Source organism: Phalacrocorax aristotelis, chromosome 6, assembly GCF_949628215.1.
Source record: "Phalacrocorax aristotelis chromosome 6, bGulAri2.1, whole genome shotgun sequence".
NCBI lineage: Eukaryota > Metazoa > Chordata > Aves > Suliformes > Phalacrocoracidae > Phalacrocorax > Phalacrocorax aristotelis.
The window spans coordinates 8200810-8222045 of record NC_134281.1 but is presented as its reverse complement, the minus strand read 5'-3'; the positions used below and the strand labels follow the sequence as shown (position 1 = coordinate 8222045).

Here is a 21236-nt window from a genome sequence, read left to right as displayed (position 1 = left end):
CCCAGCCAATAGCTGATACCCCTCCAGGCACTGATTGATCGAGGGACAATGAAACATCAAAACTGTTTGAACTAAACAAGCAAGACTGCAGCTTCATTTCTGCTGACGGTGACTGTGTTTGTATAATACACTTAAAGAGGAAAGCACTAATAACGTTCATGGCAAGTCACATTTTTAACAGGCATCATTTATCACAGAGATAAACGCACAGATAGAGATTCTCCCTCCCTCTCTCTCCCCTTCCACATGCATGCACACACGTTTACTCTCCCTTTCCAAGAGATGCTCTTTCCTATTAAATCAATAGGTAAAACAGATCCCCATGCATGCACGCACCCTTAACAGAAAAACATGAGCCAGAAAAGGCATTACAGCAATTTAAATGTTCACTGCAAAAAATAGAGCTGAGATGCAGCTGGGCTGTTGGTTAAAATTGTACCAGAATTCAATTTATTGCATCTCAAGCATTAAACGTTAAAATTTACTAAGTATGAATGACTGAACAAACCTTTCCCTCAACATTTGTCATTAATTTTGGCTGTTCCAATCCAAAAAAGATGGAAAACAGTTGAAAAATAATGGAAAACACATCAAGGCCATTGTTTGGTGGGTCCTTCAGAGGCTGATGAATCTTACAGTGTCACTGCTCTGTGCCAGGCTTTGCTGCAGAACAAGCAGTAATTGACTTTTTACCAAAATAAGTGACTGCAGAACATGTTAAAAAATGTTGGTAGTTTTTCACGGGACAACCTTATAGCCAGGGGAATAATGTGCCTATACATTTTTCTGTAAAAATGTTATTTATTCATCTAATTAGGGCCTCATTTTAAAAACTCCAGTTCTTGACGCAGCAGGCCAAATGAGCAAATGATATGTATCATATGTAGTTTTCATGCTCAGATGATGGAATGGATACAGCATTTAACAGCAATGAACACGAAGTGCTTGAATAACCCCCAAATCCTGGGAGCATCACTAGCAAGAAAACGCTGAGCTTTATCAAAAAGCTTCTGGCAAAAACAATTGCCTTTGGCTATGAGTTTGGGATGGTGACAACTATGAATGACAACATTCACCTTTTGATTACATTAACCATGACCCACCACTGCTCAGGCCACTGCTCATGCCATGCCTTGCTTGGTATGCTCATCTGCCCAGCTGCTCCGTTCTCTCCTGAAGCCTCACTGCAAGTTTTTCAGAGGTAAACGGGCCAAGCATGGACTTAACACCCAGTTTGCATCTCTTTGGCATTGTCCAGTTTTTTAGTGGTTGGAGTAATGATATTCACATCCCTGGCTAAGAGAAGCCAAAAGGCTTCTCTACTGTTCTGCCCTTAAATCTGATAATGGAATAGTAACAGATTATATCGACACTGCTTGAAATACAATTCCTCACCGATTCAATGCCTATGGACATCTCTCACCAGTACTTGAAATGCATCTTCTAATTTTGGGGGGTCTTGGAGGTGCAGATTAGGGACGGTGGAAGAGTCACGCAACCGAATGGGTCTGTTGTCACCACAGAGTTAACAGTGTTTTAAAACAAATGAGCACATCTGGTAAACAATGTCAATATGACCTAAAACCCCTTGAATGGGCTCATTGTTGCTGCTTACTAAATGTGCCTGGAATTAAATTAATTAGAAAGCACAAATTACTCCCCTCTAAAAAACAATGTAATAAAGCAACTGCTTAATGAAAAATATCAGTGATCAGTGAGCAATCCGCAAGCACAAAAAAAAGGATTCTAATCAAACTGAATTCACAGACTCGTCAGCAAGGCAAGAAAGGCTTCATACAAGGTTAGTCAAAAATGAGTCAGATGCAGGGATCTAAATTAAACTAATTATCACAGAGATTATTACATTTATCTTAACAAAACCCTCTCTCTTTTCTCCCCAGTACTCCCTAAAGCTCTGTGTACAGCTGGCTGCATCCATCTGCTCAGCTACGTTTTGTAACATAGGGGAAAAACCACAAATCATTAAGCAAGTTTTGTACCATGACTTCAGCACTCTTGATGGCATTGCCCATCAGGAGCAGTGTTTCTGTTGCGTGACACTGCATTACGTTGCAAGTGATGCGGTCCATGAAGTAAGGCCACAACCCAGGTGATTTCATATCATTTGGCATGAGGTAATTTTGCAGTCTTGTGTGGTAAAACTTTTGGAGCTGAGAAGCTGTCAGCCTCCTAACCCTGCCTAGGATGAGTTCATGGAATAACCCGTGGGACAACACCGTGACCCCAGGCGTTGCTGTTTCTAACACACAGTGGTCTTTGGTTATTACAGGAACATTTTCACAAATCTTTACGTGACAAAAGTAACATGGGAAGATCACGACACATGGCAAATTCTGTTTTGATGAGCATATATCGAATGCAATGTGCGACTACAAAACCATACCATAGCCTGGACCCAACTCTGGTGTGAGCTCAGAAGGCCACAAATGCTCAAAAATTACCTAGATGGACACCAGACACATCATGCCCTGTCCTACAGCCCTGTGTTTTAGAGACACTGGATCAAAATGATCAGAAGTTGAATCTTAAGGAAGACCTATCTCTAGGCACCACAGGAGTCATCCCATCAACCCACCCGAACAGCTCGGTTATGTGAAGGCCAGTTGGCGTGAACACTTCCCCCTCCATGACAAAAAGAAAAGTATATATTTCAATGGCATTTCAACTGAAGTTGGAACAATTCAGTACCAGTTTGCATAATCCGCCCATAGGACAAAGGCGCTTGAAATTGCTAGATGCCAGATGTATCATCTTATTTATTGCTTACAATATTGTGGCTAGTGCTGAACATTTTTCAGTTTTGGGTGTTTTTCCACATGAAAGGGAAGAACAACTGTATCTAGGTCTTTACTTCTCATGACTGCTTAATACTTCCAATCAGGACACCCTGTAGACCATCAACATCCAACAGCAAAAAAAGCTACAGGTGAGCCTAGGTGAAAAGGTTATCCATTTGTTTTTGCCATTACATGGTCTGCAGCCCAGAATGCACAACAGCTGAAAATTAGCAGGAGATGAATAAAAACACAAGAACAGAAACATTTCAGACTGTGTCACAAGGTTCACATTTACAGAGAAAATGTTCCTGTCTGGAAAAAATGAAAATAACAAGCTTTCTAAACAGTGCTGCTTACGCTGCGCTGAATGAAAACCCAAGGCTGTATCACAGAACACAGAAAGTTCGAAAGATGAGGGGTACTGCAGTCAGGGGGTACACAACCATATACCTGGTGTGGCACACTGATGGCTTATTTATGTGTGAAAAACAAGGAACTCTAAATAATTAACACTAATGGCCATTAGTGTCGCCAGGGGACAGGGGAGGGGAAGCTGGTGGTGACAAAGCAATCCCCTTGATTCTGTATAATTCATTGCCAAAGAATTTCTAATAAAGGACAAATACTGTCCAAAAAAGTAGATGGAACTTTGTCTTTTCCCCACTGGAGAAAGAACAAGAAAACATGCCAGAGTAATTTGCAGCAAGAGGAGCAAGGCTTCACACAGCCATAAGGAGCACGATCAAGAAAAAAACCCCTACCCTGTCCCTGTCCAACTTTTCTGCTCATCATCGTGATTTGCATAACAAGAGTATCACTGCACTAGCAAAAAAATTAGCTATGCAATACCAGCTTTAAGCAAGCGAATAATTTACACTGCAGGAATATAGCCCTGCCATAAATCAAGTTTGGTAACTACCAAATACAGTGAAAAATACCATGTTTCTAATGCTAATGTTCAATGCTAATGTTAAGAAAGCGATGCTGTCAAGAGACCATCTCAGGCATTATTAACCCACTGGCACTGGCAAAACATAATGAGGCATAGCGTATTACTGCCATTAACAAGAATTTCAGTTCTAGGTGCTCTAAAGATGTTAAATTGTATCAGCCTCTATTACTTATTCTTGGTCAGGATGCTAAAGAATTCCTCGTAATTGAAGTCTCAGTCATATTTTCAGCATCTCAAACAAGAATCGATTTTGGAAGCGATAAAGAAGATATAGGCTAATAAAATCTATTTAATTACTACAACAATATAAATTTAACTATGTAGCAGGATACGTATGGTAATGCCAAGACTATAAGATAATAAAGAGATTGAGAATTAGTGTGACAATTACCCATCTAACCTATGGTTGAAAGTATGTCAGCAGTTCTAATATTTTTATTTTGAAGCTCATTAAATGAAGAGTTTTTCCTAAAGCTCGAGCTGTTGGAGTCATATGCTTAGATGAAAATCTCTGTTAATATTTAAACAAATATGTACATAGACATTAAATTTCTGAAACCTCATGAGTTTGAGAAGGTAAACACCAGGACTGGAAAGTAATTAGTAACTCCCTTGTTCTCTTTACACAGATACGTGTGTGTGAACACATGTATTATTTTTTTTTCATATGCATAAGCATACATGTGTGGATATGCATGAGGTACCTACCCTTTTCCACAAGCCCACAAAATCCATGACTTACAAGCTTTATTTCTAGAGCACATCTCATTTATTTAGGCATGCTGCGATTTTGAAGATGTCCAGTCCCAAACCCCCACTCCTCAGCTGCCTGTCCCGTGGCATGGCCATGTGGGTACCGAAGGGTAGCAGCACCTCAAGGCCAATCTGATGTGCCACTCCAAGCTCAGCACAGAGGATCGTATTTCACTACTGTCACATCTGTATTTACCCTGCCCAGTAAGGGTGTTTGTCTTCAGACTTACCACAGCACTGTTACAAGGTGTAAATCCACAAGCTCAAACCTGTGTGGCTTATGGCATATTCCTGTATTTCATCTTTGGAGAGCAGCCTGCACAAAGAGGATGCCTACAAATAGGGCCTTCTTGGCATTAGTTTTATGTTGCTATTAATAAATAACAACACTTAATAATAAGCTAATATTTATGGAATGCTTAGCCAGATTCAGACCTGGGGGGTGTACATGCACACATGACACGCTAAAACAGAAAATCTTTATTAAAGGACAACGGTTTTGCAGATGTTTTCACAAAACATAACTTTATTAGATTTAAAAGACAATTTTCTATTAAAATAAATCAGTAGCTCAACATATGTCCGAGTATGTACCTGTACATCTCAGAAACTAACCCTTGAGGGTAAGGATGGAGTCAAAACTTCTGGGGACTGATATTCACCTGCCACATCCCTACCAACATTACCTTCATGTGCTCCCAGCCACAGGGCCCTGGCCTGCCCCAGCATCCTCAGCCAGCTGTGTCATATCCCTGGAGCTCAGCCTTCTCTACCAGATCTGTCTGGTCTACAAACCCTGCCAACTTCTCACATCCAACTCATGGTACATTGCAGGTCTTCTAGCACAAAAGACAGCTTTAACAGGGCCTTCGAGCTGGTATAGTCCTAGTTACTATCACCATCACAAAAATAAGTCCATCTGACCATGAAATAATAAACATGAAAATGAATAAACATAAAATCCCAATGCAGAATGGAAAAATAAATTAAATTCAGAATAGAGAGACTTAGAGACATGAGGATAGATATTTAAAAGCAACCTGTCTCAGAACAAAACCATTGACTGGTCCATTACAAAGCCATCCTTCTTCCCCAGTTTTGCCCACCTGCTATTGCTTTTAATGACTCCCCAAATGTATTTAATTACAGTCATAAACAAAGACCTTTCTTGGATTTCTGATACCTCATTAACTCTGTTATGACTGGTTATTATAATGCCAAATGAGGGCAGCAGCCACCGCACCTACCTGCAACGTGGCTGATAAAAACTGGTTATTTACAAGTACATGCACTCCAAAATGTCACACAGGCAGATTGTGAGGGTAGGAGGGAAAACTGGGTGGAATAAAACCCTCCTTGCTGCACAGCTCCAAGTCTGCTCCATTTTCTACTGTGGAAATCCTGACGAAGATGTAGGATGCACATCTCTGGCTAAATCTGCCTTTTCTAATGCATAGTATTAGGTTCTGCTGTGCCACCTTGTGCTACATCACATCACATTTGATATAAAACAACACTGTGTGGGTTTGAGTTGCTCCACTTACACCACTTCAGCATTTAATACCAAAACCAAATCAAAACATAAGGGGGAAAAAAAAGCTAACTTTCAAAACCTCAAGCTAGGGACAAAAAAAAAGGCTTTAGGAAGAATTTCAGAGCTCTCATCTTTCATTTGCTAAGCAACCTCCTGTTTTGTTCTCATCTAAGAGCCTACTGCTTTCTGCAAGATAAGGTGGTTCATGCAATAAAACATCCTGATGGGAAGATTTCAGACATTTTTTTCTTCCAGCGTTCAACAAATGCTTTGATTTTCTTACTGATTTTAAAGCAGATCTAGATTCCCTGCCACAGAAAGGCAGACATGCTCACAACGTGCACACTGCCTCTATTGTGCTGTCAGCATGCAAGATTACACAAAACGGACGTTATTTTGCTATTCCAAATATGTTAATTGCTCACCTCCTGAATAATTAAAGTACATGTTTCCTCCTGGCCTTAAAGCACGCTTCGTGAAATATCTCAAAATTTTAGAAAATTACCTCAGCCCCTGAAATTAATGCAAAATGTGTAACAAAATGCCAAGCAATGAATCAGCAACTGTTCCACCCTGTTTTACCCTTCCAAGTGGCTCTGGAGCTCAGATGACACGTGCATCTGGGGGACATAACCTATAGCATAGATAGGCCACGGTGCCACGAAAATGCAGGGCAACTGATGTAAAACTAATGCTGAACCAAAAAGCAGATTTCACAGGCATCTCCTCATTTCCTTACTCATTCCTAGAAGAGAATCAGTGCAAATGGAGTTAATGAAGGGTAGCGGAGGAGAAAACACTTGTGCCTCAAATGACTAACAGATTAGTGTCAGCACTTTGCATGTATCACACCAGCAAGAGCTGGAAATTCTGCAGGCAATTAAAATGTCCACATACCAGCGATGCCAATTCTCCTTTACTATCAGAACTGTAATATTATAAAGCTGTTGTTTTTGGATTTGGGTGCTCATATGACAAAGTGCTTTATTTGGAGTTTCTTTGCCTCCTGGGGTTTAGAAAAGGCATGAGTATTAGAGGCTTGAAATAAAAGGACAGAAAGAACTCTGATGTGGTACTTTTATATCTGGAATTTTGGAAGCTTAACGTAGGATTTTTAAGTGCTTGGGCTTTTTGAGGTTGATATTTGAATTTGTCGCTTACTACTTCAACTGGATGCCTTGTATTGTGAAACTCCTGCACGACCTGGTAATGCTAATTAATTAGTTCCCACGAATGCACTATTTGTATGAACATTAGTAACGCACATCTAACTATTTGGTGTCCGAACAAGCTACCAACAATTACCCTTTGTGGCTACAGGCATTTGTAGGCATCCAAGACCTTGGTGAAACCCTGCTGCTTCCTGGAGCCTAATGGGAGCCTTGCCATAGACTTCAGCAGCATCAAAATTTGCCCCTTCATGTTTTTGGTAAGCAGAGTTATCCCAAACCTTGCAAATTCAGATCAGCAAAAACAAACGGTTAATGTCACTAAGATTAACACCTGTAAAGCACTTTGAAGGAGAAAAACACTATGTAATCCCAAAATATTACATTATTTATAAGATGACCTGATTTTAAATGTTAAGTTCGGCTTATTTTTATCACAAAGAGAAAACAAGTTCCTGCTAGCTTGCTTTACAAAACCAATTACCAGTGATCAGTGTATGGTGCTGCATAACAATACACAGCGTTGCCCCAAAAAGGCGTATCTAACACTCCGGAGCTGTTTAGAGGAAAATTAACTTGCACAGTGGATTTAAATACATGCACATAAGCAATTCCAATAAGGGGTATGAACTTCAAACTTCTTATTAAAAATATCAAAACATGTAACATTTCCTTTATTTCATCTTTTCTTGCAGATGTATCTGCTCTGGCCCTAATCAGAATAAGGCTGTAAGAGAATAGTAAATGTGACACCAAACTTGCTTTAAGGTCTCATCAGCTTTTTTTGGCCTTGTTAGAATATAACTCCACTTAAGAGAGAAAAGAATGACAAAGAGTGACTTCGCAGTTTGGGAAAAAAGATGCAGCTACTCCCAACTAAAGGTTCCCCCGGACCTGTTCCTTCCCTGCACATAAGTCATCAGTTTTAGCAATGTATTTTTACTAGGATTCTGTATTTTCAGAAAATGGAAAAGCAACACTGCAAAACAGTTTAAAAACATTTCACTTCATTTCTAACGCAGTTTGCAGACCAACTTACAAACTCTACTAATCTGATACCCTTCCTCCCAGGCAAATCTCTTTAAAAGAAATAGTAACAAAAATAAACAAGAGGAAACAATTGAAGACAGATTTTTAAATGCCAAATGAAATTCCCAATTTAATCAGGAAATCCATCACTCTGGAATTATAAAGTAATAGCCCTGGAATACAAAGTAATGAACTTGAAAAATAAATCCTGGCATTACACATGGACATATTTCTTTAAAAATGTTTTATATATAGTTTACTAACTAGTGAGGGGTGCCTATGAGCTATCAAAAATATCCCCCACCTGTTATTTCTGGATGGTATTATTGGTACTACAATATCAGGTATTTTTCAGTGTACAGCTCAAAATAACCTATACTGAGTGACAAACTGCTGAGAGAGTCAACAAACAGGTTTGATGGGAGATACCTGAGTAGAAGCTACTGGGAGCTGTGGTAGCTGGTGGTGGTTGACAGAAGGTAAGGCAAGGAAAAAAGAGGTGACTTGAAATGGAATTTTTCAAAACACGTAGAGGTCGGTTGAGCACACCAGATGGCAGAGAGGAATTAGCTCTGCTTCTGCCCTGGGTGAGCGAAGCTGCCACAACGTGCTGGGCTGGGGAGTAGAGTAAGAAAACCAACCATAAAGGTGGCATGCACAATGATCAGTCCCGGCAGCTCTGGGCTCAGTGAGACAGGGTTCAGCGGGGTTCCTGCGGATCTGAACACGGGACAAAGACCTCAGTATAATGCTCTGCTCTCTCCGTATTAAGAACTGAAAACACTGCTGGAAATGGTGAATCTTTCTTCCCTCTGCAGAAGCTTTGGCACAGGCAAACATGCTCTGTGGTAACGGTCAGATGATTCCCAGGTTGTGCTTTTTGTCCTAAATGTAGTTTGGACTCACTTTTTCTTTAATTCAGCAGCTGCTAAGACAGTTTGAAATTTTCTGGCAGCTAGATGCTTAAGTGGCATGACTTTCAACTCACTCTTAACTGCAAGCCTAAAGGGTAAACAGAAGTGAGTGGTTGTTCAAGAGAGTTCAAGTCTGCACTGAATAGCTGATTGCAGCTCTAATTACCATGGTTTTACATCATTAGGGATAGCAACAAAAAGAGCCCTAATTCCAACACTGTGAGATGTTGCGCTTTTTTTTTTGTGTGGTTTCTTTTCTGTTTGTTTGGTTTTGTTTTTGACACTTCTGGTAAGGGCAGGAGGGAAAACTTCATTTCCATGGGGGGACAAGATCTCGATAAGCAAGTACAAAGACAATATTTTGCTTATTAAATTCAGACTGATAAAGGTATCTGTGATGGGGCAGAAAGGATGGAGTGGTGATGCAACATCCTCTGAAACCTGTGGATTTCACTAAGCTCAGATACTTAATGCTCAATGCTGCTGCTCATTTATGCCTGAGCACTGTATTTTGACACTCTAGATCTCAAAGAGCAATTTGATTTCAATTATACTGTTATAATGTGCTTGCCAGTATAATGTGTTATGATATACTGTTTGTAAAGTTTTCCCACTGTGTCTAAAGGATCTTGTAACTCTCTCTACCCTGGCTGGGGGGAGCCTGAAGCTGCAGCAAGCAGCATAAAGAAAGAGGCACATATCCTTATATTACTACGTGATGTTTCAATGGCATGAACTCAGAATAAATAGAGAGAAAAAAAAAATATTTCCTTTCATTTTAGGCTACAGAAAGAGCAATCAGGTCCAGAGCAGTAGACTCTAGCATGTATTTTCAGCACAAGAAGGAGGAGTTAACTCTTCTCCATGGGAAGTATCAGAGGTTAATTACCCTCACATGCTAAAAGTATCGCTGGAACACCAAGGGAAGGTCCATCCAGCCAAGGAGAGTTAAGAGATTTATCACTTTAGAGCTTTGTAATTTTGTTCCATTGCTGCAAATCTTTGTTGTAGTTAGATGTATCAGAAGGACCTTCTTAAGACCACTGAGTCAAGGACCAAATGAGCGGGACTATGGGTGCAGACCTCTCTCCAATCCCACCTTCCTCATCGCTCCCCACAAACACCTTCCATTCAGTTGAACCACGAACAGGAAATTTACTACAGACTTTGCTTTTACGTGGAGGTAAGACCCAGGTCGCTACTGATGGGCGTTTGACAGGTAGATGGGGTTATGTAGATCAGGCTCAAGGTTTATCCTATTTTTGACGTTCTGGTGAAGAAAGATGCTAGTGAGCACTAATTGTGAAAGCTTTGAAGGGAAACTCTACATTTGACCCTGCATGAAACTGCTCAGCTTAATTCTTGTAACTGAACATAAACTAACCACAATGTTTTTGGATAACCTGAAGACTGACCTTAAAAAAAAAAAAGGAAAATAAAAAAGGAAAATATTAATTCTCTTTAATCTGAGGTAATTCACAAAATGCATCAATAAGACACGCAAATGTTCTCACTGAAACAAATGTTAGATCTTAGTGACTCCAAAAAATACAGCACAGTAGTTTTGCAGAATAACTTGTTCTGAAACAGCCCCCTCCTGTCCCAGCACAGACGCAACTCCGAGAATAAAAGTCCCTTGGGAAGCTGGGAAATTATTCTGACAAAATGTTGCTTTTATTATGAATAGAATCTGTGCAGAATGGAGAGGTATTTGAGAATTGCTTATTTCAGTCGATCACTGTGCATAGACAAGGCTTCAATGACAAATGGATTTCAAGTGGCAAATATTACCTTCTTTCTTTGCCTTTTTTTGATAAAAGTACTTTATGTACTTTCTAGGTACAAGGTTAAGAGAACATTTTCAGCCACAAATATTAAAAGTAAAGGTGTGCCTTTTGTGACCTTATTAAAAATAATTATTTAAAATAATTGAAATGTGTAATCACATCATGAAGCGCAGAGACAAAAACATACACTTAATTCTGCATTTCATAACCAGTAGCATCGGTTTACTTTCAGGTACCCAGCCCTTGAATGGTCCTGTGGGGTCATCAAGCACCTCCTCTACTGTTGCAGGCACCATATCATGTCCCCTTCAAACCTGCTGACTTCACCCTCAGGCGGCAAAGGCTTTACACCTCCTCCAGTTTGACTTACAGGCTCTAACGGGTTGGCATTTTCTTCTTCTTTACAGTTGAAATTACTCATGGCTGAACAACACTCAGTTGTTCTTCATCCAGATCTCTCTTCAGTTTAAGTATCTCCTGTCTCTCCTACCTAACAGTTAGAGACAATAATTTCGTCCTCTTTGTCCATTTATTTTGCTAAGCAAAAGCAGCCTTTCTGATCTGGTCTCGTGTACAGTCCAATTAGCTCCCCTGCACCCTGCCTCCGCTCGGAGTTCTTCCTTCCTGAACCCCTCCAAACCATGAGATACGCTCAGTGAGTTATATCCAGCACTATGTACAGGTGAAATAGGAAAACAACAGCAATAATACAATTAATGCCTAGGGAGGGGGGGAGGAAGGGGAAATAAAAAAATTAAACCAGCACATAGATAAGGCAAGTTTTCTATGGGACCTCTGGAAAGCAAAACCTCAATGACCAGACGTCCCTCTCTTAACGTATTTATTCCCCTGCCCTAATCTTGTATGAGTCTTGCAAATGATTTTCAGATGACATGTGAGCAACCGAGCACACAGAGGGGGCATTTCAGCTTCATTGTTCCTGAAACCATCCTTCTGTTCCTTGCTCAAAGGCAACGGCAGGACTCGCCTGCTCCCGTAAGCAAGCTGAATACAGTAAATATTTTACAGGCTGCTCTCAGTGGCTGTGGGTTTCCATTCTAACAATTAAACCTCGTTGTTGGGAGTACACCAGTAGCTTGGAGCAGGCAGAGCTTTTCCCCATATATTACACATTTCTTTCTGATATTTTTCTGCCTGATTAGTAATCACGTCTGACAAATCCTTTTGACAGCTCTTAACACCAGGCTTAGTGTTGCAGGGATGCTTCATGCACAGCCTGACTGAATGCAAATGTTGGACTAACACAAGGATGCCTGACAGCATCCGAGCATTTTCCTCACTGGACACCAGAGGGAGGAGCAGGAAAGGACAACTGACAGCGAAGCTAAAGAACTGCTTCAAGAGCCCTGAAGGAGCTTATCAGGCACTGAAGCCAAATACATTTCTGTAACTGGACCAAAATAAATAGTGGCACCTTGTCTGGGGATGGTACTTCTGATAAAAGGCTTGGCAGGGGTAACATGAGGTAAAGTTATGGGAGAAAGGACCCAAGTGCAGCAGCACTGAGTGCCAGGTGCATTTTAGCCAGCTCCATCTTACAAGCTTTAAACAAACCCAACTGTGTTTGATGCTGGGGCTACTATCGCTGTCTGTATTCTGCTTGGCTTCTGTGCCACAGCTTGTGCGCCTTTCGGTCCAGCCTTCTTCTGAGTGTGAAGAAAAACACGTTCCAGTGATTAACCGTGGATCCAGCGCCACCACAGTTTCCGAGTCCTGTGCCACAGAGGCATGAAATTTGGAACTGCAAGTGCTCTATGCTGAGATGGAAATGTCAGGACCTTGAAGGAGGGAGGGAGGCAGTTCAAGGAGATTAATATGGTATCTATCTAGGAAGGTGATAGCAAATGCTCAACATGCGTTTAGTATCTCGATTAAATAGAAAAAGAAGAGAGAGATTCAGAAATATTACCAGGGAACTATTTATTACCTTATTAAAACTATGCTTTTATTTCCTCATCAAATCTTTCGTTGTGCCTTCAAGGCAGAAGGAGGATTATTAAATGTCAGCCACAATTCAAATAATTAATGTATGGTGTTACCAGATATATATACACTCTACAGGAGGATTAATAATAGCTGCTATTTTTCTTCCAACCATATTTTCTCCATAATACATATATTAATCATGAGAACGCAGTGCATTTTTTACCTCTCTAGTATTGAAAGTCTTTAAGGAACTCACACTTTGAAAACTGGAGATTTCTTAATATATTATGTTCTCTACTTTTTAATTCACTATCAAAATACAAAACCACAGTAAGCACTTGGAAAGGAAGGAGTATAAGGCAGTGCTTTCTCCAGAGCTGCTATTAATTGCAGCATCAATGCTCTCAATTCCTTGAAATAGGTCTTTAAAAACAACAAATCAGAGTTGCAAATTCAGAAAGCAGCTTGTCCCACGTTAAAACGGACTGGCTTTTATTGCTAGGTTACTACAACCAAAAGACTTTAGAAAAGGCATCAGAAAAGTACTTTTATATCAAACCCTGCTCCCAGGGCTGGCCAGGGGCTGCGTTCAGCACCTACTTGTCAGCTTAACTCTGCCTCTGCAGTGTGCTCATCCCTGCGAGGCAATGAGCACCAACGTGTACATTGTCCATAAAAGCCGCTGCAGGGAAAAGGGAGCACAGCGGGGCTGGGGCTTTGCCCCTCTCAGATCCCCTCTACCAATGCCAGAGCAGGGAGAGGGAGAACTGACCCCTCTGCTCCTGACTTTGCACTCAACAGCTGACATGGACTTTCCTGCAAGCTTGACACTAACTCTTCCAGTAATGTAATCCACAGAATAAAAGTGTGCTACCTCAGATTACTTTACACTTACTATGTGCAGGGAAAGAGCTCCTGTGGATGGACTGACCCCACTGACAGGTTACCTACCATCCATGCTCCCATGTGGGCTGCAGACATACTGCTTGGAGAGTGTTTTGTGTACCTGCTGGTGGCCTCTCAGCAATGCAATAAAAAATGAGCACAGCACCCGACTGTGCAGCAAATAAACGTGTCCAGAACGAACATTTCAATTGCTTACAACTTGGAGAAGTTTAAATTCTCTCCTCCACTCCCAACTGTATTCCAGGTGTAACACTGCCATGGTGAAAAGTCATTGGATATCTGATTTTGAACACTGCAAATTACAGAACGTATTACCAGCCTCTTCCATCTTCTAAAACAGCTCAAAAAATATCCACGTTCTATTCAAAATAATTAAGTTTTACAAGCATGAGATCAGGGTTTGTTATGTAAGTAAAGGTGTAACTATACCACTCTTATGTGCATTACGAGAAGATGTGCGTGATGCACGGGAACTACATGCACACTCCCCCCAGCGCAGCATCAAACAATAAATAATTCTAACCATCTATGTGACCTGACAACTGCCAACTTGGGGCACCTCAGGAGATCAACCATTTCTACAGAGAAGCTTAGGACAGCAGGTCTTTCATGACATGCTCTTTTCTAAAACTTTTAAATAAAGCAGTTTTGAAGACTTACCTCCTCGCTGCACCAGCAACGTGACTTCGCTTCCCTTAGGACATTCAATCAGCATATCCACCACCTGGTTGTGAGTGAGGCTCTGCACATTCTTCTTGTTAACTTCGACAATAAGATCGCCCTCCTTCAGGCCACGGCACCGCGGGCTGTCCACGATTTGTTTCACTCTTTGGCCGCCCCCACCGGGACTGTCTGCTATAGTAAACCCAAAGCCCATAGGCCCTTTCACTATATGCACAGTTATGAGTTCAGGTTGTGTTGCTATCGAAGATGCCAAAGAGACGGTGTCATTGGGGTAACCATGGGGTCCGTTGGAAGAGACCTCAGCAGGGCTGCTGGGCCTTGCTTCCTTTGTGCCATTTACTTTCCCTGTTTTACTACTGTGGCTCGCTGGGGAGTCGTAGTTTTCCTGCCCATTCACAATGATCGGCTCTTTGTCCAAAATTGCGACGGACGTAACCAGGCTCGTGTTGGGATCGTCGGGATCAAAGGGCAGGGGGTAGCCTCGGCACAGTTCAAGGTCCACGCTGGCACCGATGGGGATGGACTGGAAGATTTTCACAACTTGAGCATGAGTGTGCCCCAGCACACAGGTATCGTTCACGCTGACTATGACGTCCCCTGCAGAGGACACAGACATACCAAACACATATATTTTGTGCACCCCAGGAAGGTGAGGACTACAGCAAGCTGATCTGCAGCATCCACAGGTACCACTCACCGGTAAATAGTAGCATTTAAGTACCTTTGCAAGGAAAAGGAGCTGTGACACTTGGGCAAGCAAGACCTATCTATACACAATGGATTCACTGCATAAAGTCTTTATGTACATAAACGTTTCTGAAAATGAAAATGGAACTGGCTCATACAAAAAATTAATAAATTCAAATGATGGTATATGGCCCATTTAACAGTTATTTCGAAGCCTGGCTCTCACTGTTATACACTGTGCTACGCTGACATATGATAGAAACAAAACTGAGAGCACATGAGAGCTATAACAGAAGGCTCTCAAATACCAACTGCTCAAATATGGTGCCACGTGTCATGCCTCAGACATACTTTGGCCTGAAATACAGGCATCGATTAAGTTATGATTCATTTTTTAACACTGAGGCAGCAACATAGGGATGTTTTAATGTTGTGACGCTCCACATCAAGTGGAATTGTGACCTCAGGCGAAACCTAACAGGATTTCATCATGCTGGGCCTGATCTCTGGCAAAACAAATTGGCCCTTGGTGCCTCCACACAGGGAAATGCAAGCTAGCCCATGCCTCTGCCCAGTCCCTGGGAGTAGCTTTGGAGAGCAAGTGAGTGGCATGGCAGGCACAAAACACACAGTGATGCAGCCCTGCAAAAATACCACAGCCATTGCCACAGTGGGCACGGTAACGTGGGACCCTCCGACCACTGGCTCCTTTCCACAGGTCAGGTGGGGAAAGCAGGAGCTGGCAGGGCCCCAGCCCCATATTTTGACACCTGAGGTGAATTGACAGTGTGTGAAGTGCCTTGTTATAAGATTTTTGACATAACCCTCAATGTACTTCACTTCCCTGCTTGCTGATTGGAAAGCTGAACACTTTTTCCCCAAAAAAGGATGAGGACTAAGTACTTTACAAACCACACATAGAACCAGCTGTAAAAACATAAACCAAAGTAGTGGTGGTGATTTTGATTTAAATCATTGGTACCTGTTTCCATTTTGCCATCCAGTGCTGCAGGGCCGTCGAGCACTAAACTTTTGATTTGGAGAAATTCATCTGGCTCATCCCCTCCAACGACGGTGAAGCCAAAACCCCTGCTGCTTTTCCTTAGCTTGGTGTGGATGAACTTCCCTTTCAACTCAGAAGGGTTTCGTGTAAAAAAAGGTTTTCCTGTGTAGGAAGTTTGGAAAATCTATAAAGAGGCAGGCAAGAGTGTTTGATCTGTTTTTCTCTACCCCTCCCCGCTATAACAAGTACATGGAGAAACACAGCGGTGTGCTGGGACAGGACTGAACCTCACTCCAGCATCCTCTCACCTCATCACACTCCACCCATCTGCCTGGATCCAATCATGCAGTAAAGAGTGAGCAAAACCCCTAGTAGCTGGTGCTTTGTTAGCTGTGGTTGGGCATACCAGAGCCCTACGGCTACAAAGGGGAAAACACACTTCTTTAAGGAATGGAATATATTAAAGCTGGCAACGCTGGCTTAGATATGTGTCTTATCTTTGTCCTGAGGTGGTTATATCCATCCCAGGAAGGATGGGACAGGGGCAGCACAAATGCCTCCTACAGAAGGAGTCTGCAGCAAGAATTTCTGCAGAAAGGAATATCATTATGGTTTTTTTACCACTTGACTTTCTCCCAACCCACAGAGCAAAAAGCAACTTCTGAGCTGTGGCAAGACACTGCATAACCCTTTAGCATACCTCCCGCTGCCCCACCATCGCTACCACCCTGTGACCTCCTCCAGTGAAAAAGGGGAGGGCACTGATGTTGTTCTTCAGACACTGTTTGAAGTCTTTTCTCTTTCCTTTCTGCTCCTTGCCTGTTGTGGATGAAACACTGCTGTTGTGAAGTGTGGATCAAAGAGTGGCCCAGGACTGGAGCGGCTGTGCTGGAGGGCTGTTAATGCTCTCTGCGAGCATGGTTAAGAGGGAACAAGGTGCTCCAAAGACAAAAGCACATCCTTGCAGAGCATGTTGAACAGGCTCGGAAGAGGAATCGCAGTTGCTGTACTTCACAATGCCAACACTAAACACCTTTGCACTTTTAATTGTTTTTAATGCTTAGAGGGGAAAAGACTGTGCCACTAAGCCCTCTGGTGACAGCTCCAGGATCAGCAGTGTGTATCGCAGCCAGCAGAGCTGGCACACTTTCAAAAACTTTGGAAGCATTGCCGCGGGCCTCTGTTGAGAAAGGAGACCTTGAGGGAGAGTGAGGGGATTTGAGACTTGCAAGCCTTTGACTGGGGGAAAAAAAGTACATTTGAAGATTATTCATGAGGGGGCAGTGTGAGGACTTGCAGACTTCTGCTTTTGAAGGGTAACACAGGAACACGGTAATCCTGCACATCAGGTGCAGATGCTCTGCTCAGCCCCAAGCTGCAAAAAAGCCCTGACTATCAAAGTGCAATCCAACGTCTCAGGTAACAAACATGGCTGAGAGGCAGCATGCAGCGGGGCTTGCTCCTGTGCTGATTTCTGGTTCAAAAGACAAGCAGAACAAGCACAGCTTGCTGGCATCTGCCTACAAATACAGGGTGAACTTGCCCTGTAGTAAGAGGATAGCAGCACCACAGGCTATGTCCTACCTACAGCATTTGGGAGGGGATCACATTTTAAATTAGTGTAACTACAAAATCCCAGCTAGGAGAGCAGTGCCAGGGGCACCAGGAGGGGTCCTTGTGCCCACGTCCTCACCGGCAGTGCCATCTGTGGGAGAGACGGAAACGCCTGGGCATAGGGTAGGGGGACAGGGAAGCTGGAAATAGCTGATGCAGACGGGGAGCTGGAGAAGAGGGGCAGCACTGAGAAAGGAAGAGGAAGGAATGAAAGAGAGAAGGAGCCATCAGTGGGTACCAGGACACGTCACTCAGAGTGGTGCCGAGACAGTCAGAAGCAGGTGGAGAACTGAGTGAGGCTTCTAGCATAATCCCCTTCATAACGGGTCCTTTGCATTGCCATGCATGGATGCCTGAGCAGCCCTCACTTCAGCCTGACAGTGTAAAAGGCAGAAGTGGCATTCACAGATGTCCCCCTGAGGAAGACCAACTGTTTTGGGGCACTCTGATGAGATGCCTAACCCCAGATGCCTGGTGGCCAGGGTACAAACCCCAGACCTCCCACATTTTTCCTTGCTGCAAGTCTGGCTTACTCTAATGTACTCTAATACCTCTCAGGAACGTGCTGGGAGCTTTGGATACTGTTAAATTTTGCACAACTGTTTTGGAAGGGCTGATCTGCTGCCACCTGCAGCAGAGAGCAAGCCCTGGCTCTTGGCAGCAGGAAAGACAGCCTGGGACAGCAGCTCCCTTGCCAGGCTCACCTTTGGAGACCATGGCTGACCTGCAGAGCACGGGAGTACTTCCCAGCTCCCAGGACCGGCCTCCTCCCGGCTGTTGCCAGCTCTGTCAGGATGACATGCTCCAGCCAGATTCCCCCTCTCTCACCTTCCCCCACCTCTGGCTCCTGCAGAGCAGCACAATGCCATTTACTTGCTACGCAATTTAGACGTAGCCAAAGATGATGTCTACTTGCAACCACTTGTAACCAGAGAGCACTTGTACTGCAACAGGTACAAGTGGAAATCTCTGCCCTTGCTGTCAACCTGATCTGGCAATGTTTCAGCTCACGCTGCAAATTCAGGAATGATTCATGTCCTGTCTGGTTAGTTAAGACAAGCAACTGGTGTGTGAGCAGTTGGCTGTACACAGACCACTGACACTAATAAATAAGGCTGTAATAGCCCAAAGTACTTGTACACATATACAACTTCAAAGTAGGTCCACTGTATTTGGACCTATTATCATAACCTCCTGATGCAGAGCTTCCCAGAGGACCTTCCACTCAGATTTTTCAGAAACATGATGTAATTTGCCCCTAACATGTGGCAAAGGCACTTGCGCCTCTTTGCCTTCTGTTACTACAGAAAGTCAGATTCAGCACAGAGGCCTGGTAGCTCTGCAAAGCTCTCTGAATAGCAGAGGACCTCCCACTTCTGGTGTTCCCCCAGCTCCTACACTGCCCCCCACATCACACCACACCCCCACCTAGTTTCATTTGTATTCAAAGCACACAAAAAGGAAAATCCATTAAGTTGCAAGCCAGACTCATCCACGTCAACACCAGAACGTGGCTGCTCAGATGTCACAAATGCGACCAAGACACCCAAGCTCTCCAAACCAAGGTCCTGCCAAACAGTGCTGACATCCTAAGCACACCGCAGCTCCCAAACACACTGACCATTTTCCAGGGCTCTTAAACGACTTCATCTTGAAACTCTACCTGCCCATGAACGCAGACATGGGGTGGCATTGGCTTTGGCTTTCAAACTAAAACATGAGCATGTTAATGCATGTCTGTGTCGTAATCACAGTGCAACATGGTGAGATTTTGTGCTGCTTTCTGCGAGGGAATGTTGACCTATGAGAACAGAAAGAAATCTCTGTGCTAAGAGCCATATTCTAAAATCAGTAGAGCTTAGAAGGTGTGAAAGCCTAATCCTTGCATATCCATAGAGTTCTGTAGAAAAGGGTCTCTTCCTACTTGCATTTGCATCCACCACGCCTGCTATTAAATCCCACCAATGTAACTCATGTTTTCACCATGCTTTTTTAAAGACTTGGAATGCCAGACAGAGAATAGCCACAATCCTTCTTCGATGCAGGTGATCTCATTTGACTCATTTGGCAACAAATGTGGTCTTGAAACAACTGTTCTCAAAATCTATGGGAATTCAGATAACCAGGCACGCGCCCTGGTGTGTGACACTAGTCATGGAGATACTCCCTTTGCTGGTGGCTGAGGGAATTTCATTCTCGGGAAAAAAAACCTTGTTGCACTTTTACAACTGGTTTAACAAGGTTGTTACCTTGCACTGGTGCTTCCCGAACTGCCTCTTGGTTGTTTGAAACACGGTTTGGAGCAGTGGGTGCTGGGAGAGATGGACACTCCTCTGTCCATTCTGGAGAGGGCAGAGAGGGAAATGTTACTGGTTTCACAACAGCACTGTGAGCTCCTGCACATACACACACACTGGGAGCATGAGGTTCAAGCAGAGGAGACGTGAGAAGCATGGCAAGAGAGGAAAGAGAGTCACAGAAGGAGGGAATAAAATGAACATGATGTTCAAAACCAGTTCTAGAGGACTCTTTATGTCCACATCAACTGATCCATCTGCTGGGACACCCTACCTCACACTCAAACCTGGGACTTGATTTGCACCTAAGTGGTCTCAACATTTATATGAATCTATTCCCCATGGCACTCATGGCATCTAAGTAGAAGAGCTGATGTTGCAGGCAGTGAGGCTGCAGGAGGAATGTTGAAGCCTACATTATTTTCACCTTGGATAATCACTGTGGCCACAGGCCCCTCACTGCAGTTGGGCTGTATTTAAAGAGGGAAAAAAAAAAAAGCGGGGGGTGGGGGGGATGAAAAGAAAAAAAAAGTGGTTTATAACAATGAAATTACTTCAGATGTTAGAGCTTGGCAGCATCCAAAGGTCTTGGGTTGAGAAGCCTCTCATGCAGAGGGGTTTCTCTAGTGTTCATGTAAATGCCTATACCTCATCCCCTTTGATAGCCTGTGAGTCCCAGTGCAGACTGGAATGACACCAGCCACAGTGAGTAACTTGATGGAGCAGATTAAAGAGGAAAACCTGTGTTTGGTTTCTGGGAAGCCTAGAAACTTTCCAGAAATAAAGGATATTAAAAGAAAAACCTCTCCCCTTTAACAGGGGTGAAAGTTACTATATTTAAGTGGTTTTATGGTTTAGATTTTCTCCTTTGCTGCATCTTATGTGAGGGGCATATGCAACCTTTCCTATCCACATCATTTTGCCTTTAAACACTAATGCCACAGAAGGAAGGACAAACACATTGGCATCGCTCTGCCAAGGCAAGGGAGGGCACGTTCCCTTATGAAAACCCCAACCATCACACCCTTGGTGGTGCCAACCTTCTGGCGGCTGTTGCTGTTGCTCAAGCTGTTTCTTCCTCTTTGCTTCAAGAACTGGGTTTTCATACTGTGTCTTCCTGTTGATGTGGCTGGAGATGAAAGAGAGCAATAAATTAGGAAAC

The 21236-nt window shown here is 43.0% G+C and overlaps 1 protein-coding gene across 33 annotated transcripts in view; it reads right to left on the bottom strand.

Annotated features, from left to right (window-relative positions):
- Window positions 1–21236, bottom strand: part of MAGI1 (membrane associated guanylate kinase, WW and PDZ domain containing 1) — a 359200-nt gene that overhangs the window by 40602 nt on the left and 297362 nt on the right. For 28 of the 33 annotated variants that reach the window (XM_075095718.1, XM_075095720.1, XM_075095721.1 and 25 more), the window contains 4 exons: window positions 21115–21203; window positions 20027–20119; window positions 16143–16325; window positions 14450–15070 (listed from right to left, as the gene is read on the bottom strand). In XM_075095718.1, coding sequence (XP_074951819.1) covers window positions 14450–15070; window positions 16143–16325; window positions 20027–20119; window positions 21115–21203 — 986 coding nt within the window. The remainder of the gene's footprint in view (window positions 1–14449; window positions 15071–16142; window positions 16326–20026; window positions 20120–21114; window positions 21204–21236) is intronic. The other 5 variants (XM_075095731.1, XM_075095732.1, XM_075095738.1 and 2 more) reach the window with 1 other exon arrangement.